Source organism: Uloborus diversus, chromosome 1, assembly GCF_026930045.1.
Source record: "Uloborus diversus isolate 005 chromosome 1, Udiv.v.3.1, whole genome shotgun sequence".
NCBI lineage: Eukaryota > Metazoa > Arthropoda > Arachnida > Araneae > Uloboridae > Uloborus > Uloborus diversus.
The window spans coordinates 101,936,738-101,964,529 of NC_072731.1; the positions used below are offsets into that span (position 1 = coordinate 101,936,738).

The 27,792-nt window shown below is 34.1% G+C and overlaps 1 protein-coding gene across 1 annotated transcript in view; it reads right to left on the reverse strand.

Annotated features, from left to right (window-relative positions):
• The window catches only part of LOC129216977 (dihydropyrimidine dehydrogenase [NADP(+)]-like), an 83,280-nt gene extending 66,996 nt beyond the window's left edge, over positions 1 to 16,284 (reverse strand). Inside the window, exon 1 of the mRNA XM_054851239.1 lies at positions 16,140 to 16,284. Within this exon, the coding sequence (XP_054707214.1) occupies positions 16,140 to 16,190 (51 nt within the window). The 5' untranslated portion in view covers positions 16,191 to 16,284. The remainder of the gene's footprint in view (positions 1 to 16,139) is intronic.
• Between the last annotated feature and the right edge of the window lie 11,508 nt (positions 16,285 to 27,792).

Below are 27,792 nucleotides of genomic sequence, written 5' to 3' on the forward strand. Positions count from 1 at the left end.
TTTCATAGAATACACAAAAAGAATATTCAACCAGGTCCGGATCTATAAATTTCGCCCCCCTCCACTGCAAAAACTCTGTAGGGCCCCTCAACAGAGGCCAGCAGTGTATATTTGTAACGTTAATAAGTCTGAGTGCTAGTGTTTTTCATTTTTTTTCCAATTTCCTGGGCCGTTGAGTCCTGCCGCACCTCAGGTACGCAAATCCGGGCCTGTATTCAACAATAAAAATTTACGATGAAATAAAATTTAAAGTATCTGGACTTAATAGTTCGAGCAATATCAAAACACAAAGATTGGAAAACTGACAATTTATGAATGTTGAAAAGTTCGTTTGAACAAAAAATAAAGTAGAGTTATTCTACCGCTGCATTTTTTATTTATCGTTTGCCAAATTTAGCTTATGTTTGTCGTATGAATACCAAATAATAATTTTGAGTTGGAATGACCAAAAAATTAATTATGGCCATAAATGTACACATAACTAAAATACTTACTTTTAATTGTCTAGTTATAGCCTAGATAAATTACTAATGCATATTTTTGTTCTTTTTAGTGTTAATGCATATAAATACACAAAAACGGTACATTAAAAAATTAATTGCATATTACTGTGTTCCTCATTTACTTTTAGATTGTTTTTTTCAACTTTAAGAGAAATAAAAATGGACATTCAAACATCTTGATCTACACAAAGGAAAAATCAGGTGACCAATGAAAAAATGATTTTAGCAGGGCGCAATATTTAAATTCGCATCTTTATCACATGTACTGGCAACGATATTGTTGATAGCAAGCGTAGAGCACAATATTTAATTCGCTTCTTCATTATCATAACGCGGAAACGCTGTCGACAGGTGCGCCAAAGTACATCATTTGTGACGTCATAAAGACTACGCCCTTACTTTCTAAATCGGACATTTTAAAAAAATGATTAAAAATTTAGCGTTGAGAAAATGAAAGTTTTTGCTCGCGCCATGTTATTATTTTTTTGCTTATTCTATCAACTTCAGTGACTAAAACTAATAAGGAAGCAGCCCCAATGTATTTCCATCTTGTCGTTTATTTATTTATTTATTTATTTTTTTCGTTGCTTCATGACTTTATTGTTGTTTATCAATTTAAATTCAATCAATTCAAAAGAGGAATAAAAATAAAAGGAAAAGAACGTTCACTTTTTAAAGCCGTTTAGTCGAAGTTAGTGAAATATTTCGTGCCAACACTTCTATAACTTCAAAATAACTAAAAATAAGAGTATGTATACTTCGAAAGTTATTGTGAGTCTATGTTAGTTAATTATTAAATCTCTCCTATTGTAAGTATTTACGAAAATTAATTTTTAAATAGCTGGAAACATCGTATAACGTATAAGTATTAATCATAGAAAATACAATGAACTACTGAGAGCTTAAAACATTTATTACATGAAAAATTATTTTTTGGCTATTCTATAAGAAACGCTTTTCAAAAATGTCCAACTTATTGTTTTCAAGTTCTGAAATTTGTTTTTTAACAAAATCTTGCCTTTGTTTAGTATTGCTGTCTGTATTTTCTTCCAAACCGCTGCGAATGCTGTTTAGTCTTATGTACGTATCTATTTGAGCAAGTTTCAAGTTTTTTATAAAATCACAAAAATGTGTGGGGGTGAGATTATTCATCATTCGAATGAAAAAAAAAAATCTTTAAAGAGCGATTAGGATAAAAGGCACAAAGCACTACGATAAAATCTAAGTACGAAGAAAATCTGACCGTGGTTTGCTATTTATATTTTAGTGATTGACCTTCAAATGTTCTAAACGTCAGAAAAGTCACCTATGACTTCCCATTTTCAGTTGTTACAAATTGATCTTATCTCCTAAAATGTCATTCAAAAATCTGCTTAAGACTCCTGAAAGAGTTTCTTTTGTAGATGGGGAGCCTTATCAATACCACCTTGGGGTATAGCTTTATACAATAGTACTATTTAGGGATTAAGCTGGAGTGCTTTCAAAATTGTAAAGACAGGTGAAATTTCCTGAAGCTATTTCTAAAAACATTTCTAGAAAGCAAACATTTCTAGAGCACAATGCACTCCCCTACTGTTAAGATCTTTTATGGAATGTATGTGCAACTAATTGGGAGAATTAGGTGTATCAACTGGTCCATACACAATTGTTTCTGGTACTAAGGTTTAAAATTTAGGTTCTCTATTTTTTTTAGTGTGTAGTAATTTAGTTTACTCTACACGGCATAGTAGAAAACCAAGGTTTTACGTAATGCTACTTATAACTGATTTGTTCTCAAACACTGCAATACGCGCAAAACATTTAATATGTTATATTTCCTGGTTGGCTAAATTAATAGTGTATATTTAAAGTATGAACAGTCGTCTTCTAAACTAAGAAATTGTAATACTGTGTCACTGATGATTGTACTGTTCATACGTCACTACACATGTACCGAATTTTGTGGAAAGAAAGAGCATTAAATTTAGATTTTAAATCAATAATTAGTGCATTTTTTCAAATTTTTTAGATGTGTCATTTCTGTTCCCAGGCCGCATAATATGATCTTGAAATACAATTTGTTATTAGTTAAAGAAAATACGTCAGGGAAAAATTGTTAAGTTTTATACTGTACATCATATTAATAGCGGTGAAATGAATAGTTACAGTTAAAGTAATGAAAGTTGTTTTTCCCTCATGAAAAATAAAGAATGAGTTCAGTATACAAGCAAATCGGTTTATTAAATTTTAATCAAAACTAATAGGCTAGCCTGTAAAAATAACTATACCTAAAATTATTCGCCAAGTTCACTGATTAGCTGGATTAAATGGGACCTCTTCCCGCAGAAATTTTCTTAGCCGTGCGAAAAACAGAAAGCTTGTGCTTTTCGTCGCAAAATCAATGATAACTAAGCTCAAAACGTTTTGGAATTACGTCTTACTTACAGATAAAAATAAATTCATTATTTTTGGTTAAATTGTTTTATAATTGTCAATAGAAGAAAAAATTAGGAACTTAATGTTAAGAACTTAGTTGGACCAGTTAATCAGGTCGGTGAAGGTGTTCTTGTGTGAGGGTGCATATCAGCATCAGGACTAGGTAGTTTGGAATTTTTTGATGAAATAATGAATCATGCTGTTCATTTAAATATTTTAAAAACTAATTTTTAACTCTTAGCCAAAAATTTGGTTATCGGAAACAACTTTGTTTTTTATCAAGATAACTATAAGAAGCACACGGTTTTAAACGTTTGCGTCTAGTGCCTCAAAAATTGTCCTAAAACTTAGAAAATGCTTCTTCAATCTCCAGAATTGAACGTAATGTAACATATTTAGACATATCTGGAGGCTAGATTACGAAAATACAGCATTGGAATGAAAAGTGAACAAGAAACAGCAAGACTCGAAGTGTGGTTGATCACTTACTCAGAAATTGCACAAAAAAGGAAGGAAAAAAAGAATGAAATTTACTCCCAGACGTTTAAAAGGTATTGTTGATACTGCATGATAGTCTACCAAATAATAACTTTATAAAAAGTCAGATTATTCAATAATATATAGACATGTTTTAAAGTGTACAAAGACTTTTGTGAGATAAAATTTCCGATACTTTTTGGTTTTTAATTTTTTTTAAATTAAGTTTTAATATTTTTAAAAAAAATTTCATGTAGTTTTGTTGAAAACGGATCATAGATCTTATAATTAATTATCTATTCCGAAATATTAATTCTAACCAATGGTTAGGGTCCTATTTCATTGAAAGTGGTAGGTGTACGAACACTTTTGGGAGCCACTGTATCTTAAGGGACAATTTTCCTATCTTCATTTGCCAACTTTCAAATGTAGATGGCGCGGATTTTCACTCGGTTTATAGGGGGGGGGGAATAAAGGCCCTCTCTAAACAGCTTCACACAGAGGGGAGTAATTAGGCGTTAATAGCTCCGACGCGGGAGCTATTAACGCGAACCCCTCTCCCTTCAGGCAAATGCAAAGCCGAAGACCGGTTTGCTCTTTCAACATTTCTCCGGATATAGTTGAAGAGCAACAAATGGTCAAATTTTAGCTTCCGCGCGATTTGTGATGGATGCATTTGTGGGAATTAGTTTTTCTGAAAGGTATTGATACCAGGGCCCAATTTCCCAATAGACCTAAGTACGCCACAATTTTCAGGGGCCGCAAATTTTGCTTTAACCACATTTTTTTCTTAATTTTTTTTTTTTTTTTTTTTTTTTTTTGTTCTTAAAAGAAAAATATTAGCATTTTTTCTTTTTCAAAGTTACAATTTTTTCTCGTCATTTAATAATGATTACTTTCACACATCTTATGAAAATCAAATGTGTTTCAATCATGGTAATTGATCAGCGTAAAACAGTAAGTGAAGACGAAAAGAGGGTGTCAATTTCAGAAAGTGTCGTTACGTTTATCCAGAAGTCGCAACAAGATTGGAGTTTGACAAGGATTTTAGTGTTATACTTAAGTTTATTCAGTGCTGGTTTCTTGAGTGATTGACGTTTATTTTCTTTTTTACATTATTAATATTTAAATTGTTTTCTGTTAATATTAAGTCTCGAAAATAAATAAAAATGAATGACGAACGAAAAAGGCTGATTGCTTTTAAATAAAGGAAACATGCTAAATTAAAAACCGAAGAACAAAAAAGAGTCATCAAAAATTTTTTAAACTTTTTTTTTTTTTTCAAATATGCAGTTTTCAAAAGCGGAAACTTTAGACTCTTTGCAATGTATTCCAGTTACAATTTACTAATGAAATACCATTGAACAGTGAGGAATTGTAAGAACACAAGTGAGTTAACGTAATAACAGAGTAAATTATTCAAATCGTTGATTCGTAGATGAAAAAAATAATAGGATAAAGATGCTGCTATAAATAAAGATGGCGACTGATAAAATGGTTAACGCACAAGACATTAAAGTTCAGTGCTCATCAAAGATTCAGCGATATAGATATTAAAGAATTAAGTTAGGTTTGATTCCAAAACACAGTTTTGATCAAAAGAGCACGTAAACGTAACTTTTTTTCAAAAAGTGACAGAATTCATTCGGAATGTAATCGTGTTTTTTTTTCCTTCTAAATTCAAAATGTCTTTTTGAGCAAACAATGAAACAGCAAAAAAGTTTTTTTCTTCCTTCTGAAAATAAAGATGCTGTCTTATGTGAAACATACTAACATGCGTAGCATTCGAGAAAAATCTCGGTTACTCTTTATCTCCCCATTTTTCATCATTATATTTTCCCTTATAAGTCTAACTCAAGTCTATATCATGTTTCAGTAATTCATCTGCGTGCCATTACAAGGAAATGCTTTAAAACTTCAAAGAATGATAGAAAACATGTTTTATGAAACTATAGGGCCATGGAAAAAAATAAATAAATAGATAACCATGCTGTATTAGTTGATAATTGCAAATGAATATACATATTGCAGTGGCGTATATATGTTTTTATTTTGGAGGGGGCCCAAACAACCAAGAATAGCTCCCCCTCCCACTTTTTTTTTGTAATTTTATTGTTTTGAGGGGTGAGTAACAGTGCCCTTATCTTTTCATTTTTTCGATGCGGGGAAAGGACTTCATACTGTTTGTCCTCTTTATACTGTCATACAGTGCCGCAACCAAAAAATAGTTTTTGGCGGGCATTCTTAAAAAATCTCGCTTCTGGTGGGAGAATAGATCGGTGGTCCTCCCCCAGAATTTTTTTGTAATTGCAGTCCTAAGAACGCAGTTTTAGACGGTCTCTGGCGATGCCACGGGGAGGAAGAATTCGGAGCCCTTCTGCGGAAATTTTTAGAAATTGAAATTTTAAAAATGCCATTATAGGCTATATTTGTTAAAGTTAGTGTAATGAGCGGAATAGGACTTTTTGAAGTTGCCCCGGATTGATTTTTTTTTAAAAAAATAGAGCGAAATCCATCACCTCTAAGCCCATTTTTCCAAATTTAATTTCTAAAAACGCAGTTTCAAACTGACTCCGATAATTTTACGGGCAGGGCAGTTCTGGAGCTCTCCCCAAAAACTCTTTTGAAATTCAAGTCCTGAAAAACGAAGAGATATTCAATTATACTAGGTGGAGGGATTTAAATGATCTCGACTTTAAATTTTTCGCAATTGTAAATTTTTCATTTTCAAATTTCTTACGGGAGCAGTCGGACCCTCGTCCGAATTTTTTTCGTAATTGAAATCTTAAAAGCGCGACTGTGAACCATATTTGGTAATGTTTGGGGTTCGGCCATTTTTCAAAATTGAAGCTCCATAAAAGTAATCTTAAACGATTTTCGATGCTTTTGGCAGACAAGGCGTTTGGTAATTGTCCCCTGGAAATTTTTCGATATTGAAGCCCTGAAAACGAGGTTTGAGAAGCTCTTTAGTGGTTTTAGTGGGTGGAGAGGGCTGACGAAGTGCAGCACTTTGAAGACTTAGGAAAAAGAAAAAAAAAATGGGGAGGAAGGGGTAAAGAAATAGGAGGTGTTGGACGTAATTACCTGATCAACAGTCAGTCACTTTTGAAAATTTTATTTTAAGGTTCTTTTCAAAAGTAATTCAGATTTTTCCCAACATTAGGTAATTTTTGGAAAGGAATAGTTCAAGAATCCTCCCCTGAAAGGTAAAACGCAATTTCAGGTCATCTTTGGAGACGTCTTGAGGTAAGGAGTGGCACAATTTTAGACTATTTTCGGTAGTAACTAGTAACCTTAGTGAATAGGGATTGGTTCGGGGATATTCCTCCAGAAATGAATGAAAAACGCCTAAATAAATGCATTTTTAGAACATTTATTTCCATTATTAGTCCAACCGAACAACTAAAACTTATTTTAAATTTCTAGCTGGGGACGAGAGTTAAGAAGAGAAATATTTAGAAAAACTCTTCTTTTTAGAAAGACAAGGGAGAAGAAAAATATGTGTGGGGGGGGGGGACGAAGAAAGCGAACTTACTTTCCTAAGCTATAAACTGCATCTGTTAAAAACATTTTAATTTAAAGATTTATTTTGAAAGAATTGAGATTTTTCCTTAATATTATTTGCTTTTCTTTTGTAAAAATAACTTCGCTTTCCCAAGACACATTCTTTTCTTGAGTATGGAGTGCGGATCCCCTGACCCCTTCTGAACACCATTGCCTGTTGCCATCTAAAGCAGAATTCCCAAACTTTAACGATTCGCGGCAGCCTTTGAAGAATTTGAATTTTCTCAAGGCATCCTAATCTAGTTTTATATACATATTATTGTTACCATGGACACCTCTTCCTGCGGTACCCAGTTCGGAAATCTCTGATCTAACGTATTATAATAGTTATCACTATCATATTTATTTATTCTTTTTTTTTTTTTTTATAGCTAAAAGTTTGGAAATTGTTTGTGAGCAACTGAAACCAAAAATAACTACCTTTATTTAAATTTTTTTAAAGATTTTGGAGGGGGCCCGGGCCCCTTCAGCCCCTTCCTTATATACGCCCTTGACATATTATAAATATTATTTATATTGATCTTATGTGAATCGCTTTATAACGTGCCCCAGAGCAGAAGGGGAGACCGGGGTAAGTTGTTACATTCGAATTTGAAATTAACTGCCAGTAGAAACTGACTTTCCTTGCACTAGATGATAGCACTCACCCATCTGTATTCCCTGACTCACTGGAGTGCTTATATTTAGTCGCAGGGAGAGTGCTCAAAGAAAAGGGTTGAGTGAAACATTTTCGCTTTGTAATGATATGTATATATTCATCTTGTGAGCTGTGATGCATATTGACTGCATAAACTGCAGAGTTCCTCGTGTACAATCGATTTGAGGCGCTCCTCAGCAAAATGTAGCAATTTATTTCGAGTATGAATGTTTATTTATAATCACCGCAACTTTATGCATTATCATTAGTCGTCGAATTGCTTGTAAAAAAATGTCAATATTAAGTTAATTATGTTTCTGATTTTATATTTACTTTATAACGGATGCACCGTTTCTTTATTGAAGAAAATGAATTTCGAGAATTATTTAACTATCAATTCCAGTTGAGTGAAACATTTTCGCTTTGTAATGATATGTATATATTCATCTTGTGAGCTGTGATGCATATTGACTGCATAAACTGCAGAGTTCCTCGTGTACAATCCTTCTGAGGCGCTCCTCAGCAAAATGTAGCAATTTATTTCGAGTATGAATGTTTATTTATAATCACCGCAACTTTATGCATTATCATTAGCCGTCAAATTGCATGTAAAAAAATGTCAATATTATTTTAATTATGTTTATGATTTTATATTTACTTTATAACGGATGCACCGTTTCTTTATTGAAGAAAATGAATTTCGAGAATTATTTAACTATCAATTCCAGTTGAGTGAAACATTTTCGCTTTGTAATGATATGTATATATTCATCTTGTGAGCTGTGATGCATATTGACTGCATAAACTGCAGAGTTCCTCGTGTACAATCGATTTGAGGCGCTCCTCAGCAAAATGTAGCAATTTATTTCGAGTATGAATGTTTATTTATAATCACCGCAACTTTATTCATTATCATTAGTCATCGAATTGCTTGTAAAAAAATGTCAATATTAAGTTATGTTTCTGATTTTATATTTACTTTATAACGGATGCACCGTTTCTTTATTGAAAAAAATGAATTTCGAGAATTATTTAACTATCAATTCCAGTTGAGTGAAGCATTTTCCTCTTTGTATGATATGTATATATTCATCTTGTGAGCTGTGATGCATATTGACTGCATAAACTGCAGAGTTCCTCGTGTACAATCGATTTGAGGCGCTCCTCAGCAAAATGTAGCAATTTATTTCGAGTATGAATGTTTATTTATAATCACCGCAACTTTATTCATTATCATTAGTCATCGAATTGCATGTAAAAAAATGTCAATATTAAGTTAATTATGTTTCTGATTTTATATTTACTTTATAACGGATGCACCGTTTCTTTATTGAAAAAAATGAATTTCGAGAATTATTTAACTATCAATTCCAGTTGAGTGAAGCATTTTCCTCTTTGTATGATATGTATATATTCATCTTGTGAGCTGTGATGCATATTGACTGCATAAACTGCAGAGTTCCTAGTATACAATCCTTCTGAGGCGCTCCTCAGCAAAATGTAGCAATTTATTTCGAGTATGAATGTTTATTTATAATCACCGCAACTTTATTCATTATCATTAGTCATCGAATTGCTTGTAAAAAAATGTCAATATTAAGTTAATTATGTTTCTGATTTTATATTTACTTTATAACGGATGCACCGTTTCTTTATTGAAGAAAATGAATTTCGAGAATTATTTAACTATCAATTCCAGTTGAGTGAAACATTTTCGCTTTGTAATGATATGTATATATTCATCTTGTGAGCTGTGATGCATATTGACTGCATAAACTGCAGAGTTCCTCGTGTACAATCAATTTGAGGCGCTCCTCAGCAAAATGTAGCAATTTATTTCGAGTATGAATGTTTATTTATAATCACCGCAACTTTACTCATTATCATTAGTCATCAAATTGCATGTAAAGAAAATGTCAATATTAAGTTAATTTTGTTTTTGATTTGATATTTACTTTATATCGGATGTACCGTTTCTTTATTGAAGAAAATGAATTTCGAGAATTATTTAACTATCAATTCCAGTTGAGTGAAGCATTTTCCTCTTTGTATGATATGTATATATTCATCTTGTGAGTTGTGGTGCATATTGACTGCATAAACTGCAGAGTTCCTCGTGTACAATCGATTTTAGGGGCACATCAACAAAATGTAGCCTATTATTTCGTGTATGAATATTTATTTATAGTCACCGCCACATTTTTCATTGTATCATTAGTCATCAAATTGCATATAAAAAAATTTCAATAATAAGTGAAATATGTTTTTGATTTTATATTTACTTTATATCCAATAAACCGTTTCTAAGAGAATGAATTTCGAGAATTGTTTAATTATCAATTCCAGTTGAGTGAAACATTTTCCGCTTTGTATGATAAGTATATATTCATCTTGCGAGCTGTGATGCATATTGACTGCATAAACTGCAGAGTTCCTCGAATACCATCCATTTGAGGAATTATCAATTCCAGTTGAGTGAAACCTTCCTGGAACAAAGTAATCTGTATTTGATTGATTTAATTTGAAAGTAATAACTTCAGATAAAAATACCTCGATCGCAGAAATAAATTACTTCCTCCAAGCCCTTCCGTACCATTGCAGATGACTATTTAGTCTCTTGTAAGTTTTGACTACATATGAAACCCCCCCCCCCCACTAAAATTTACTGTTATGTGCTGTGTAGGTAATTATTACGGAAATACTGAGCAAAAAGGAGTCATAAATGTTAAATATTTAGATGAAATTAAGTTAATGATCAATTTACATGAGGGGAAATCAAAAAGAAAATGAAAAGGAAAACAAGAATAAATTTAACAGTATCAAATTCTTTTCCAAACCATTATTGAAATGAGATTCCTCATTTTTTTGAAAAATAGTCACAACCCTAAAACTTTCAAAACAGGAAAGCTTCTTGGATTTGGTCTGCACATTTTTTCACCTTTCGTTTTTCTCTTTTATGTCCCATATACGATGTTTGTGTAAATCATATACTATTTCTTATTGAGATATTAAGTCAAGAATATTTAGGAAAACTATGATGAAAAGTTGAAATTTCAGAAATTATTCTGAGTGTCGATCGAACAACAGATATTTGATGGAGCCTGCTTTTTCCAGAGAAGAAATCCTCTTTATTAAGTGACTAAACCGAAGCAGTCGTTAATAAACCGGTAACTTCAAACCAAACTATACAATTACAGCAAACGTGACAGATTTAGGTAAATTAAAAATTTTTGCTCACACATAGTCGAATACACTATGATTTTTCATTTATCTCATAAATAAAAATAAAAAAACATATATAAATGTTTTTCGTTTCAAAATAGCCAAAAAATCGCTTTTATTATTATTATTATTTTATTTTTTTTTCATTTTATTAGAGAATGGCATTCACAACAACAAAATACAGACCGACAAAATCAAAAATTGCGAAATGCCTCAGTGAAAAGCTGAAATTAGCAAAAGGAACGCATTCAACCCCTTCTCGATGGGGTGTCGATTCCTTGGGCCCTCGGGAAACATCGTTATCAGACTATGAAGAAAGGAGGAACTCGCAAGTGGCTCGCATTGGGAAAAAGGGGAGAAAGCTGAAGTGATTTATGGTAGAGTTAATTAGGAAAAATGCCAGACACTGGTATTTTTCAGATTTCTTACTTCAGCGACATCTGCATGAGGAAGTTGGAACTAAATGTCCGTAGATTGAACAAGTTTTTAAAACATCCACACTTTAAAATATAAAAATTGATTAAAATGAACTTTAAAAATTATTATTAAGACCCTCAAAGTCTTATGAATCATCGATGAATGTTTTTTTTTCCAATAGTATTACAGGATTTGTAGTAGGAAGCTAAGTTGCTCAGTTTTTAGTGCGTGTATGGTTGCTATTCTGAAACCGTCGCCAAGCGAGATTTTCATTTAAAATTAATTTAAATTATAAAAACGCAAAATTTTTCTACAATATTATCTCAATCCATTCTAGACTGAAAATCACGTCGTATGCAACAAAGATCGGGAGGCTATTTGCTGTTGATTTTGATTACGGGAGTAGATTGATTTTCCCTTGGCGCCAATCTCTTGGGACAACAGCCTTAAGATTGAAAAATAGTTAATTGTCCAGTCACTTGATATCGATCTATTAGCAGGTCCATAAATCGTGACTAGCTCTGTCAAATGTCGATCGTTTAGCGTTTCTCCGTTAAACTTTGCGACGGTTTTATCAACAATGATTTTGGAGCTACAAGCAATTTCTAAAAAAAATCATACTGCCGAGTTTTTTTAAACTATCGGAACTGTGACAAAGCTTTGATTCTGTAATATTTTCAAGTTCCTAAATTTTTCCAAAAATGTGAAGTTTTATAAACAAATTCAAGAAAAGGAAGAAACTGGGGAAAAAAATTAAAATAATGATAATAATGATAAAAATTAATTAGCTTTTGCAGAAGCGATAATTATTTTTATTTTTGCTTTTTTTTTTTTTTCCCCAAAAATAAGACGACATCCAATGTGCATGTATTGCACCGTAAAACCGCACCATATTGCAACGGTCAAAATAAAATCCACTTATGTTTCAATTTTTTCGCCAGCAAAACTTTTACTGATAAAGCTGCAGGAATGTCAACCCCGGCGAAATTGAGATCGTTCTAAATTCGCGGGGAGGAAAGAGCGCAGTTCATGCTTGGCGATAACTTTTCTGTTTTGCCAAACCTGTTTTAGGGTTGCTTGGTGCGCACTTCGAGTTTGCCCGCGATTTGTGGTAAAAGGGTCATTTCATGTCAAGTGATAAAAAGTTTTTTCATCACATTTTTGGATTTCTTTGAAATTTGGCTAATCGATTGTACCCTTCAAGGAAATTAGAAGTCCAAATTTTTAGATTTTTATTTCTTTTATTTTTTTATTTATAAGACTTTGATTTTTGGAAAAACCTTCTTTTTTTTCATGGATGCTTGAACATAAAATGGACGATAACTCAGCATCAAAGATAGATAGAAAGATTGGGTGAAAAGCATTTTAAAGTACATTAGTTGCTCTTTAATATGATATGCAGCATGACTAATTTTGTAAATATTTTCATTTTTAAAAATTAAAATTTAAATTTTTCAGAAAACATATAAAGAATTTTTGTTTAAAAATTCCCAAAAAATTTTGCGTATTTTATTTTTATTCGTACAAAATTTCAACTTGGGATCTCAATGGGATCATTTTTTTTATGAGTTCTTACTTCCTTTTACAAAAAAGAAAGTATTGTATTCGCAAAAAAAATTTCACTCAAAAATCGGCCTTAACTTTTATTTTGCTCACCCCCGAATGAATGTTGGTTTTTTTTTTCGACTTGACCACACGTGGATATATGCCTAGGAACGTACAGATACCCGAAATATCCATTTCGACGACCCCCAGTTAATTACAACGATTTTTCTCGTGACGTCTGTATGTACGTATGTATGTGCGTATGTATGTGCGTATGTGTGTATGTATCTCGCCTAACTCAAAAACGGTATGTCCTAGAAAGTTTAAATTTGGTACGTGGACTCCTAGTGGGGTCTAGTTGTGCGCCTTCCCTTTTGGTTGCATTCGGGTGTTCCTAAGGGGGTCTTTTGCCCCTTTTTGCGGGGAAATCATTGTCAATTTCGATGTAAACTCAAGTGGTGTTATATTTTGCGATATATCGCCAGTCTTTTGGTCGCCAAGTTTTGTTGCCAACTTGGCGACAAATTTGGCGTCTTTTTTTTTCTTAACCTGGTTTTGATTTGGCCACTGTTGATAACATTTAGAGAGTAAACTATTGAATCACATTAAAACTGTTAATAATGGGAAAATGACATTAAATTGGAGTAAAAGGAAGTCATGTGATGTACATATCAGCTCGTTGAATAAAATTTGACTTAAGAAATAATGATATTTTCCAGATTCTATTTAGTTAAATATAGGGCTCTATTACTGGTGATGGTCTAGTGAGTAGTAAGTAAACATGGCTATGCTTGATATGAGCTGGGATGAACTTGAAGATTTTTGAAGTTCAAACCCGTAAAACGCGATTGTAGGATTTCTTTGTTAAAAGTTATTGCACCTTCAGTTTCTTGAAGTTAATGCTCCGAACACGTAATTTAAGCCAATCATCGACGACAGAAGAAAGAGTCGAAATCACCGAAGATCTTCTAAAATTTCATTGTTAAGACTTCAATTCCGAAACCCATACGCGGGAGATCTCCCAAACCCCCTCCCTCTATAGCATTATTCGAGATCACCTACGATTGCGTTAATGGGAATTTCAATTTCGAAAATTTGCTAGTGGTGCACTCCGAGCCTCTCCTCCCATTAAAATTACCAAAAATCTTCTGAAACTGCGTTTTCTACAACCTAGAAAATATTTCGGGAGAACGCCTCCCTCTCTGTCTTCAACATCATAAAAAAACGACTTTAATCTCATTTTCAGTGCTACAATTACGAAAAATTTCTGCCCGCGAGCCCCTTGAAAACTCCTCCTTCTGTCATTGATGATTGGCTTAAATTACGTGTTCGGAGCATTAACTTCAAGAAACTGAAGGTGCATTAACTTTTAACAAAGAAATCTTACAATCGCGTTTTACAGGTTTGAACTTCAAAATATTTCGAGGGATAGCCCCGGAAACTCTTCTTTCCTTAACGTTACTATGCATCGTCTAAAACTGCATTTTTTGAGCTACAATTAAAAAAAATTTCCAGGGAAGAACCTTTACTGTCACAATAGAGACTACTTTACAATTGCGTATTTGAAGTTCAAATTTCGAAAAATTATCGAGGGATATGACCCACGAATCCCTTCATCCCTTAACATCACTATAGATCGTCCAAAACTGTTTTTCGAACTACAACCTTGAAAAATTCCCCCCCCCCCTTCCAGAAATAATCGAATAAAATGTACTGTTGTATTTTGGTACCTGAAATTCGAAAAATTATCGGGAACTTCCTCTCCCCTCTAACATAAAATATGCATCTAAAACTGCAGTTATTAAACTTCAATTTCAAAAAACTGCCGGGAGGTAGCCCCCTCCGACACTCTCTTTTTCTGACTAAATATTATCCTTCTGATTAAGTACTACATATTGCTGATACTAAAGTCGAGCAACATGAACTCATCTAAACCAGAAGCTGAATCTTCTCTCTCTCTCTCTCTCTGCATATTGAAACATGCGTTTAAAACAATTAAGGGGCTGCCAAATACGTCCACCCCCCCACCCCCCATTTTTTTGACCTAGCAACGACCCTGCTCATCACATCTTCAAATTCTACGTAGCAACCCTCAAAAATGAGTCCCCAGAATAAGATGAAAACCCTGTAGAATTAATAACTCCCCTGAAAATGTCTACAGTGCAGGCTGCGTGTCATGAACCCGTTGTAGGCACCCCTTACAGCGGAAACTGGCAGATTAAAAGCAAAGCATTCGTATCTGAATACTAAACTCTATTTCGGAAGAAAAGTACGAAAGGAATTTTTAATCAAACTATAACACACTTTACAATTTATTAAAATTACGAAAGTGCAACGTGATAGAAAAATTTAAAGCCAGATGAATGTGTGTTAGGGGCGACATTTTGAAGCTTTGCCCCACCTCGGAAAATTCCTAGATCCGGCACTGTCTTTCAGTCGGAACGGAAAATGATTAGATTTTGGCTTTAATCGTCATGATGGAGTGGCACAATTGAATATTTTCTTATTAGGCTTCACTGCTATGCCTCAAAGAGGTTGGTTTCGTGCTGAATTTGCTAGAGGTTCTGCTTTCAAGTCCCTGCCATTTTGTCAGTTTTGTTTAAATTTCACCCATTAGAATATTTTAAATACTTCTTACTTTTTTTTTCAAAGAAAAAAAAAAGACTAAAATTACGAAAACAAAATAATAGTAATAAAAACTAAAAAAAAAAGGAAGAAAAGAGGGGGGAGGGGAAACAGCGCTTTTGTAAAAACATAGCTAAAATATTTAAAAAAAAATAAAATTCGAATTTTAAAATTTTATTTTACAGCGGCAAAATATCCTTCAACTAATTTTATTTTTGAATGAGCTCAGGCCCGTCATTTCAAAATTTTCCTACGGGGGGGGGGGGGGGTCAAAGAGCATGGTACTCAATGTCTAATCAATCGAAAATAATCAAAAACCACGCCCACATACATATAAATACATTCATTTCTCAAAGCCGGGGGTGGGAGAATTGTCACCACCTGAACACGGCTAATGACGGACCTGAATGAGCTAAAAATAATAACAAAATCATTGACCAATCAAGTAAAGTTATAATGTTAAAAAAAGTGGGGAGTGCATGGTGCATGATTTCAGTCGTCTTACGTTTCTTATCGTTCGCTATCTGTTAATAACAATGTACAATTCTTATAAAAATAGAAATAGCGATAGAGCTAACCTTATACTAAATACAACACTTCAACGAAACTAATTTTGCAGACGACCTAAAAGTCCCACAAAATGAAGTTTTTTTCCCCGACATTTCCTAAAAACTCAACACTGCTGCAGAGTTGGCTTTAAAAATATATATATGATAAACATATTACTGACTTACTTCAATATCAGGTGGATCTCTGCTTAAATAATTTCCACTTGACATCGGCATTTTTCTTCTCACAACTTTCTTCTAACAACTGATCCAACTCAAGTGATGAATAAAATCGTGAAGCGATAACAGAAGAGAGATAAACCGATATCATTCAAAAGAAATTGCCTTCCATAGCAGTAGATTATTTATTTAACTTTTTGATTTTTTGTCGCTGGTTCAATAAACATTAATTGTACCTCCGAAGGAATCAAAATTTATAAGGACGCTAACGATTTCCGGTTTCATTCAGAAAGTAAACTGTAGAGAAAAGGAACATATCGGTTGCCAAATCGAAGGCGATAGCGACTAGCTCAGCTGGCGAGGATAATCGCAGCTGATGTACAGAATGAAACTTAGAAACGGAGAGAATTAAAACCGAAGGTCAACGAAGCAAATATTACATCAGAGAGGGGAAGTACAAACGATCATTTATTGCTTGAATACGTACGAGATAGAAAACTCTCTCTTTCGTTCGAAGGTTGCTTCAGTGAAAGTTAAGTCTCAAAGCTGTTTATGTAATACTTTATTCAGGGGTGCCCACCCCCTCTAAGAGCAAGGGCACACCAATCTAAATATTGCGAAGACCCCCCTCCCCAAAAAAAATGTGAAAATACCCCTTAAAACACCCCCCTAAAAATTTCAATGGCGCAGTCTGCGCCATGATCCTCCCCACCCCAGACGGAAAATGGAAGAAGGGATCCCGATGGGGTGACAGTGGGAAAGCGTCACAGTGATCTCCTAATATGGAGGTCACTGTGACCTACCAAATATTTTCCACATTCGACAAATTTTATCTGGCGATTCGGCAAATTTGGGGAGATAATTACGATTTTTGCATGTCCGAATGAACCTTTTCATATGATCTGCATGTGTGCATACCCGAACTGTATCGTTGGGCAAAATGTGAAGTTCCCTTCTGCAAACTGAGAAATTTTTCCCAAAAAATTAAGTTCAGTGCGCCATTGAATGCGAGTTGAAGAGGTTTCAAGGTATAGAAATTTTGGAAGGATATGTAATGAATGAGCAATTGGAACCAAGCTATGCCTTCGGACCAGAACTTTCTTCAATTTGAACTGAAAATAGTATTGATCAGGAGGTTTCAAAATACAGAAGGTTTTGGAGAATATAATGAATGAGCGATTGGAACCAAAACGCTATGCCTTTGGACCAGACGTTACTTCATTGAATCGAAAATAGTATTGATCAGCCGCGAAAAACGAATAAAGTGCTCTTTTGAAACACCCGATTACAAATAAAAAGAGGGGTACACCACCAACTCCGTCATTTCAAATTTTTCCAGGGGGTCAGTGGGGTAGCCAAGGTGAGTGTCTAAGGGGTTTGGTGTCCCTCCCCGAAACGGGTAAGAAAATTTAAAAAATAAGAAGACAATTTGTTTCACATATAATTTTCCTGTTTGTATACATAAGAAAACTCGAATTTCAATGCACGCAAATTTAAACTGGAACCCTTACAAGTGAAAATTTGGCTACGTTACTGCAGTGAGGAAGGAGGAGGGGTCAGAGGGTGTACATGTATCCAATGCATATGATACTGAAAAACCGCAAAGAAATCTGCCCATGCAATTGGAAATACAGTGAAATTTCTATGAGAGATTACCTGTATATATCGATCACTACCATTAACGTCAATTTTTCAATGCACTGATTTTCCCTCTTATGTCTTATCTAACCAGTGTTAAAAATCCATCAAGAGAGACCATCTAAACATCTTCCAAATGAAAGGCAAATTGCAAAACGGAAGATAAGACCGTTTCCGATAAAACGACAAAAAGTACTTTTAAACAAAAAAAAAAGAAAGAAAAAAATCTTTATTGTTAATACAAAAACATACTACATAAACTACATTCGACACACTCAAAATCATTATCAAAAAGCTCCATATTTACTTCAATGGGAAGTAGAAAGTTAAATCGTCACATTCGAGGCACTGATGAGTCGTTATTTTCTGTTTTTAACCGACTTCAAAAAGGAGGCGGTTATCAGTTCATACCGTATGTATGTTTTTTTTTTTTGTTTTTTTTTGTTTGTCCACTCATAGCGTCTCACCTAGTGAACCGATTTTGATGATTCTTTTTTTAATGGATAGGGGATGGCTCAACTTAGGTCCCATTACTTTGTTTGACCATATTTGTTCTTTAGAAAAAAAGTTATGGGCAAAAAACAGTAAATTTTATGCAATTAAAATGATATTGTAGCGAAGTTCGCACTTTTCATTCGTGGATAACGGTGGCTCAGTGGTAGAATTCTCGCCTCCCACACGAGCGACCCGGGTTCAAATCCCGACTAGGATAAAGTGAATTTTACTAAAATTTTGTTTCTACTGTTTCCCGTATTTTCTCGAATGTTCTATTAATTTCTGTATCTTTCCAAGTCTGGAAAGTTCCAGCACTTTCTCAAGTTGTATATAAGGAGATGTAACGTTCATTCGTGGTTCTGAATAAAGATCTCGAGTTGAGAATAACGAGTATTCGCTTCATTTGGCTTTCACATTGTCTTCGCTATCTTCATCTACGCAATATTATGAAACTCATTGTTATAAAAGTTTGGTGCCATATAACAGTAACATTAATAGTAATTGTAATGATAATTTTGAATAAAGGCTTTTCTAAAGCAATACAGTGATATAGAGCCGAACTTCTTACTAGGTAACTTCTTACTTTTACTGAAATATCTACATTTACACTAAAAAGAATGAAATAAAAAATTTTTGAAAAAAAAAAAAAAAAATAGAACCGACTTCAAAATTGCTCTAAAAAGTGAAAAATAATTTTATTCTTTAAACACCATCGATAATACTTTTAAACATAATTTTTGAAGTTGGCGCAAAAACAAAAAGTGAAATCCATTGTAACCATGCTTCGTTCATATTTTTATCAAAAAATCATCCAAAGTTAGGAACGGAACAGTTATATCGTTACTCAAATATGCTGTCATCAATGCGTAATGCATGTGGTAGTGAAGAAACTAGACCTGGTAAAATTTATACTTGTAGTTGAGTTATGGCTGTGAATGATTTTATCGATCGTTTTTGCGCCAACTTCAAAAATTATGTTTAAAAGTACTAGCTGCGTGCCCGGCGTTGCACGGGCTACTTAAAAAATGTAAGAGCAGTCCAGTTGATGCTTTTTTAGTACACTGACACTAGTTTCTAACGCGTTAAGGAATAAATAAATGCACGTAAAGCAAGGTTTGCAAAACACCAGTAAAACATATTTTTGCCAAAACACCTCATCAACGTTAATCTATCGTTATCAATGATACAAGTTATGAGTACATTTTCAGTCAGCACAAAAGGGGAAAATATATGCATTATCAACTATAATCTTTACTCACGTTAAACTGAATTACATCTGATAGACTATATCGGAAATATTTATGCACAATAACAATCCGCTTTTTACATAAAATAGTCTACTACCCGGCGTTGCCCGGGTGTTTATTAATGCAACATACCACTCAGATAAATATTTGGATGGATTCTATCCACATTGTCGTACAAGAATTACATCAATCCGTTTTCCAGGTACAAACCCTCAAAGAACTCAAATAACTTGTAAATCACTCATTTACTTTACGACGTGCACGGTCCTCCTCGAAAATGAAAGTTATGTCATGTGACGCGTATTTAACAATCAGGCTTGAACAAAAAAAAAAAAAAAAAAAAACAGGAAAATTTTGCTGCAGATTACGGCAAAATAATCGAAAAGTAAACAACTTAAACACCCTGATTACAGGAAAAGCCTTAAAACAAAAGCCTAATTTTATTTCTTTATATTCGAGAAAAAAAATTGCAACAGATGTTTCTTTTCAATGATTTTCTTCACGCTGTAAATTTTAATAAAAGCGTTCATCCGGAAAGTTGAGTTGAAGCACTGAATAATAATTTGAATGGAGGAAAGCCTTCGAAAAATATGGATTTTATTTTGAAATCTAAGAGTCATAATTAATAATTTTTAATTGATATCTCCGCTAATTATTATCGGAGGATTATGTTAAATAGCCAAACATGAAGACGGGAAGATGACGAATCCATCGATACCTGGTTCGATGGTCAGTTCACTGTCGTTCGGGAGAAGAAGCTTGGACATAGATAGATAGATAGATAGATACTCAGATTTTATATGTATAAGATTATCGATGGTGTTTAAAGAATAAAATTATTTTTCACTTTTTAGAGCAATTTTGAAGTCGGTTCTATTTTTTTTTTTTTCTTCAAAAATTTTTTGGTTAGAGTTCGAGCATATATGAATGTGCAGAATATACAAGACAGGATCATATCTGCTTCGCGGTACTTCCGATTCTTCAGTCTATTTTGCTAGGACTATCAAACCAAAGGGAAAAATGGCGATACACAGCGACATTTTGCTTTTTGAATTCGTGAACTACATAAATTAGCATTTCCAGAACAATTAAAACAACTTTTTTATATTAAATAAACTACAGTGAGTCACAGACAAACAAAATTTTCTGTAAAATATATCAGGCAATTTCGACAAGACTTTTGTTATAACTGTTGCTACTTTAGCTTGTTGATAACAAACTACTTACTAATAACACTTTATCATCAGTTATGCTTTCTGATGACGATTGAATCACGATCTAATGAATTTTTGCTATGCTATATAGAAAAATGGAGGGTTATCCTCATTGGTTTACGTGCCCTTATTTGGCACACTCTGACCTTATTAGTACAATAGTAAGTTTTTTTTTTGGGGGGGGGGATTTATTAACCATGGTTGTTGTTGTTACACAGTAAAATGATTGTAATGATATATCATTAAATACTCAATTGAAGAGTATGCAATTATTCTATAGAGCAGAGCTGAATAATAAATAATTTGACTTGTTTTTCTTTGATGTACAGTCATACTTCTCTCGCTCGTGGCGTAGTCAGGATCGTGGGAGGAAGGACAAGTCCTGAGGCTAACTTTGATGCCGTTAGGAAAAGAGTTAGGGCTTGGAGGATGATTTTAGAAACCCTTTGACATTAAGTTTTCAAATACGCAATTTCAGGATATATGTAGAGACGTTATTGGAGGAGGGAGGGGGGCATTGTTCAAAGTTGAAGGCCTTAAAAAGGCTTTTAGGCTATATTTGGTGACGTAATTCGAGGAAGAGAGGGTTCAATGGAGGCTCTAAAAACTCAATTATAAGCTATCTTAGGGATTTTTTAGGGGAGGAGTAGGATATTCGGGAGCTCTTCTTGATAAAAACATTTAAAGGTCATGTTTAGCTACGTTAGATGAGGGAGAGAAAGGAAGTTTTCCTATCAAAAATAGTTTGAAATTGAAGTCTCGAAAACGGCCCCTTAGATGACACCAGCAGGGACGGAGCTTGGAAATCGGGTCGGAACGTTTCAAAAAGGGGGGGGGGGGCTGAGTCTTTCTCCTGGCTGCTCCACTTTTACTCCCACTGACGATGTGGGGACACACATGTATTACACAATCAACCAAGCCCGCCGCTAGGCATCTGAGCGTCCGCGTGCTAGGCGAACTATGCCCCCCCCCTCTCTTTATATAGCTGGTTCACCAAAAAAAGGGGAGTACTAGGGGGTTGCACGTAAAGCTTTTTTTTGAGGGGGGCATAGAGCTATATTACTGACTCGTATAATACTGTCCACGGTTTTGGATGGTTAATGACCTCCCGTATCCACCCCTGACTTGTTAACGTTTGCCTTTTTTTCGTGTATTAGGGAAGGGTAATTAATTGGCACAGGGGGGGGGGGCGTCACAGCATCATTTAAAGAATTTTTACTAGGCAACACAAGTTTAACATCCTTCCCAATAATTTTCTCTTTTCTTAACAAACGTGCGTATAATCGTCGCCTCAAAGCAGCGGCAGGATATATTAGTGTTGTTCCTGTAATTAGATGTGTAACTGTTGCTCTGAGGCGTATATATATACATATATATATAAGTATATATAGATATATATAGAGAGAGAAAGAGAGAGATCCGTCGCGAAATCAAAAAAGTAGGAGGTGCAAGGAACTAACGGTTCCTTAATTATTTCAAGTGAGCGTATCCTAAATACAGAGAAAGATAAGTTTCAGCTTTTGTTTTAAGAGGATGCCGTGAATAGATCTAAATATCGGCTATATTAACACTCATTGAAAGTGCAATATTAACTCCAAAAGAAGGGGGCTCCGGGGGCTTCTCCCCCGGAAAAGTTTTGAATTTGTAGTCTTAAAAACGCATTATAGAGGAGCTTTGGTAATGTTAAGGAAGGAGACGTTCGGTGGCGCTCCCCTGTCTATTTTTCGAAATTGTAGCTCTAAGAATGCAGTTTTAGACGATCTCTGATAATGTTAGAGGGAGTAGAGATCTGAGGGCGCATCTCAGAAAATTTTCCTAACTTGTAATCTTAGAAATGCATTCTAACTGTCATTCGTAATATTAAGGGCCTGTTTCTCACAATTGAAACCTTAAAAAAAAATTTTGAAAAAAAATAGAACCGACTTCAAAATTGCTCTAAAAAGTGAAAAATAATTTTATTCTTTAAACACCTTCGATAATACTTCTAAACATAATTTTTGAAGTTGGCGCAAAAACGATCGATAAAATCATTCACAGCCATAACTCAACTACAAGTATAAATTTTACCAGGTCCAGTTTCTTCACTACCACATGCATTACGCATTGATGACAGCATATTTGAGTAACGATATAAATGTTTCGTTCCTAAGTTTGGATGATTTTTTGATAAAAATATGAACGAAGCATGGTTACAATGGATTTTACTTTTTGTTTTTGCGCCAACTTCAAAAATTATGTTTAAAAGTATTATCGAAGGTGTTTAAAGAATAAAATTATTTTTCACTTTTTAGAGCAATTTTGAAGTCGGTTCTATTTTTTTTCAAAATTTTTTTATTTCATTCTTTTTAGTGTAAATGTAGATATTTCAGTAAAAGTAAGAAGTTACCTAGTAAGAAGTGCGGCTCTATATCACTGTATTGCTTTAGAAAAGCCTTTATTCAAAATTATTATTACAATTACTATTAACGTTACAGTTATATGGCACCAAACTTTTATAACAATGAGTTTCATATTGTCGCGTAGATGAAGATCGCGAAGACAATGTGAAAGCCAAATGAAGCGAATACTCGTTAGTCTCAACTCGAGATCTTTATTCAGAACCACGAATGAACGTTACATCTCCTTATATACAACTTGAAAAAGTGCTGGAACTTTCCAGACTTGAAAAGATACAGAAATTAATAGAACATTCGAGAAAATACGGGAAACAGTAGAAACGAAATTTTAGTAAAATTCACTTTCTCCTAGTCGGGATTTGAACCCGGGTTGCTCGTGTGGGAGACGAGAATTCTACCACTGAGCCACCGTTATCCACCGATGAAAAGAGCGAACTTCGCTACAATATGTTTTTAATCATTTAATATGGAAATTTACTGTTTTTTGCCCATAACTTTTTATCTAAAGAACAAATATGGTCAAACAAAGTAATGGGACCTAAGTTGAGCCATCCTCTATCCATTAAAAATAGAATCATCAAAATCGGTTCACTAGGTGAGACGCTATGAGTGGACAAACAAAAAAAAAAAAAAAAACATACATACGGTATGAACTGATAACCGCCTCCTTTTTGAAGTCGGTTAAAAACGGAGATACTATTTCCAATTATGTTAAGAATAGGGAGGTTCGGGGGATCTACGTCGAATTTTTCTGCAATTTTAGAGCTAAAAACGCAGTTTTTAATACGATATTTTCTTGATATTACGCGGAGAGATTCGAGAGCATAAACCAGGAAATTTTTCTAATTTGCAGTCGTAAAAACGCATTCTAATTATCTTTAGCAGTGGTAGGGGAGAAGAGGTTTTGAGCACTCTCTTGGAAATTGTTTGAAAATGTAGTTCTAAAAATGCTGCTTTAGATGATCTTTTGTGATCTTAAGAGAAAGAGAATTAAAGGCCCATCCCACGAAATTTTTCGAATTTGTAGACTGAAAACCATTCTAGACTATTTTTGGTAAGGTTAAGGGCTAAAAAGATTCTGAGGTCTACTCCCAAAATTTTTTCGAAATTGAACTCTTAAAATTGCGAATGTAGGCAATCCATGATTCATAAGTAACTTATAGAGGACCGGCAATTTTTCGAAATTGAATCTCCAAAAGCGTAGTTATTGAAGACTTTCCAATGATGTTAGCCCCCCCCCCCCCAAAATGCAACCTACTTAAGTAATAACATATTTTGATATTTACGTATTATTGCAACCAGACCTAATTAGGCCATGTTTTGCAAATCTGCTTTATGGATTATTACTCGTCCATCTTATGATATTTTTGTTCTTAAAATTGGAATAGAAAAAGAACCACATCGAATTTTCAAAAAATCGATTCGAGGTGCATACCCTCATGCTACAAACTAACTTTGTGCAAAATTTCATGAAAATCGGTCGAACGGTCTAGGCGCTATGCGCGTCACAGAGATCCTGACAGACAGAGGGACTTTCAGCTTTATTATTAGTAAAGATTATATGTATGCAGGGCAGTCCCAAGGGAGGGGGCGAGCGGGGCAATCGCACCGAGCGCCACGAAATGAGGGGGCGCCTCAAGGCGCCCCTCGTTTCGACGGAACACGACGACATTCACACGAAATGAGGGGCGCCCTTCCGCCCTTCGTATGAAATGCCGCGATAAAATTAGGGGCGCCTTGCGGTGCCCCCTCATTTCAGGTATCATAGATACGTAGCCATAGACACACAAAATAGAGAACCATTGCAATGATTCTCTACTTTGTCCTATGGCACGAAAATATTCCTGTCTCTCAGTCTCCAAAATATTCGTTTCTTTTGTATCATTGAAACAGATACAAATTACAAATTCTGAGAATATAACTGTTTAGAATCAAACAAAAGGCACTTCTCATTTATCTAGTTCTCACCAAATTTGCTTGAGTTCTGCCCCTGAGTGACGTAACTAGAAAATTTTCTTAAAGGGGCACATTGAAAAAAAAAATTTTTTTTTTGATTGGATAGGAAAAAAGATCACAAGGTGTCCGGTCAAAATTTTGAAACTTTTAGTTTTAAAAACGCAATTTTAGCCTTTAAACGCAATTATAGGCCATGTTTATTGACGTTAGGGCAAGGGAGGGAGCTCAGAGACTGTTTTCGATCGATTAATTTTTTAAAAATAGATTGAAATCAGTTCCTTCTCCCCCTGCAAGTTTTCGAAATTATTATTATTTCTAAACAAGATTTTATGGATAGGAAGATCTGGAGCATTTCCCTGAAAAATTGCTCAAAATTATGGTTCAAAAAAATTAAGCAGTGTTTTACTTTAGGGGCTTTCCCATTTAAATTTTTTGTAAGTGTCGTTTGAAAAACGCATTGCTTGTGATATTAAAGAAAGGCGGCATGGGGGCCCTTGCACGAATATTTTCTTAAACTCAAGTCTTAAAAGCAATTTGTGAGGCCATATTTTTTAATATTAAGGTCAGTGATTTTTCGAAATTAGAGCTCCAAAAACGCAATTCTGAGCGATTTTCGGTGTTGAGTATTTGTGGGCTTCTCCCTAAAACTGACAAATATTTGATGCAAAAGAATAACATCTTTGTTTATAACATATAAGAAAGTTGATATTAAATTGGTACAAGTAAAACCAAAAAATTATTGAAAAGAATCATTGGATGAGTGAAGAGATCAAAATTTAATTTCGATGTAATTTGCTTCGATAAATACATTTTCTATTTATAGTTAGAAAATTATTTATTCGTGTTCTTAGTTTGATCAATATGAATAACCAATTCAGTTCTAATTATTTGTTTTTTATCTAGTGGGATAACATTTTCCTTGTTAAATATTTGGATTGTTAACATTTCCATTTTTCGAAAAGTTCTGGGGCATTAATGTTTTACAAATACAGTGTAAAACCTGTGAAGTTGACCACCCTTGTAAGTTGACCACCTGCCTAAGTTGACCGCTTTTTTCAGGCACGGAATCAGCCCTTATCACATAAATCAACTTCTGTAAGTTGACCACTAAAATAGTGCACCGCAAGGGGTCAACTTACACAGGTTTCACTGTACTAAAAACAGATTCATTGCTTGTGTTTTAATTTGTAATATGCATAGCCCTTTGATTGTTCTGTTTATCACTATGTAAAAAATTCAAGTATGTATTACGCACTGATGTTATAACTCACTTGATTTTTCTGTGTGTATAGGGGGGGGGGGGGCGCCAGGAACCTTTCGTCCCGGGCGCCGTCAACTCTTCAGACGGCCCTGTATGTATGATTATCAATAACATAAAAAAAAATTTTGAAAAAAAAAATAGAACCGACTTCAAAATTGCTCTAAAAAGAGAAAAATAATTTTATTCTTTAAACACCATCGATAATGCTTTTAAACATAATTTTTGAAGTTGGCGCAAAATTAAAGCGTAAAATCCAGTGTACCATGTTTCGTTCATATTTTTTTCAGAAAAGCATCCAAAGTTACAAACGAAACATTTATCACGTTATTCAAATATGCTGTCATCAATGCATAATGTATGTGATAGTGAAGAAACTGGTCCTGGTTAAATTTATAGTTGTATTTGAGTTATGGCTGTGAATGATTTTATCTATCGTTTTTGCGCCAACTTCAAAAATTATGTTTAAAAGCATTATCGATGGTGTTTAAAGAATAAAATTATTTTTCTCTTTTTAGAGCAATTTTGAAGTCGGTTCTATTTTTTTTTCAAAATTTTTTTATTTCATTCTTTTTAGTGTAAATGTAGGTATTTCAGAAATAATAAGAAGTTACCATCACGAAACTTCACATTTTTTTCTTAAAAATGCTCCATACTAAAAAAAAAAACTATTGACAGGCGTTAAACTTTAAGCGATTGGCACTAAAAACTTATCTTTGTTCCTCTCTCGAAATCATGCGTAGTTAATTCAATTATAACCATTTAAGTATTACGTTTTTCCTAACTAATTTACATTCCACAGCATCTAAGTTGCTCATGATGCAATCCTATATTTTCTTACTTAGTCCCGATCATCTGTTATCGGCATAGATGATAACGCTAAAATTCTACAGAGTAGTTGAGTCAAACCTAATTGTAGCATTGTGAAGGCTAAGCAGATCCTAATCACTGCATCACCCTCGCTTCCAGGTTAGGTTTACCCCTACTATGGAGCAATAGCACTGAAGAAAGGAAGATTTTGATAATTCACATAGGGTTACTATAAATCAGCAGGGTTACTAAAATAAAATTATTTACGCCAAAAATGAGACGACAGCGCCAGATTCCCCATTATCAAAATATCCCTTGAAGAAATTTGATGCTTGCTTCAAAGAAGCCTTCATTCAAAATTATCATTACAATAGGGAAGTTTTCGATTTTTCAATTTTATTTTTATATGATAGAGTAACATGTATGAACATCATAGGTGAAAAAATTTTTGCGATACGATAAGTAGTTTTTTTTAAATTAATTTTTAAAGTTCAAGCGCCTGAGACGTCAGATGGCATAGGAAGTGACGTCCGATAGGAGAGAAACGCTAGCGAACCGGTTCCCATGTCATGGGAGAAATCGAAGAACGTGCATCGACTTCGAAGATGAAACGTAAAAGGCTTATCTCCTCGCGTTTCTGGAACA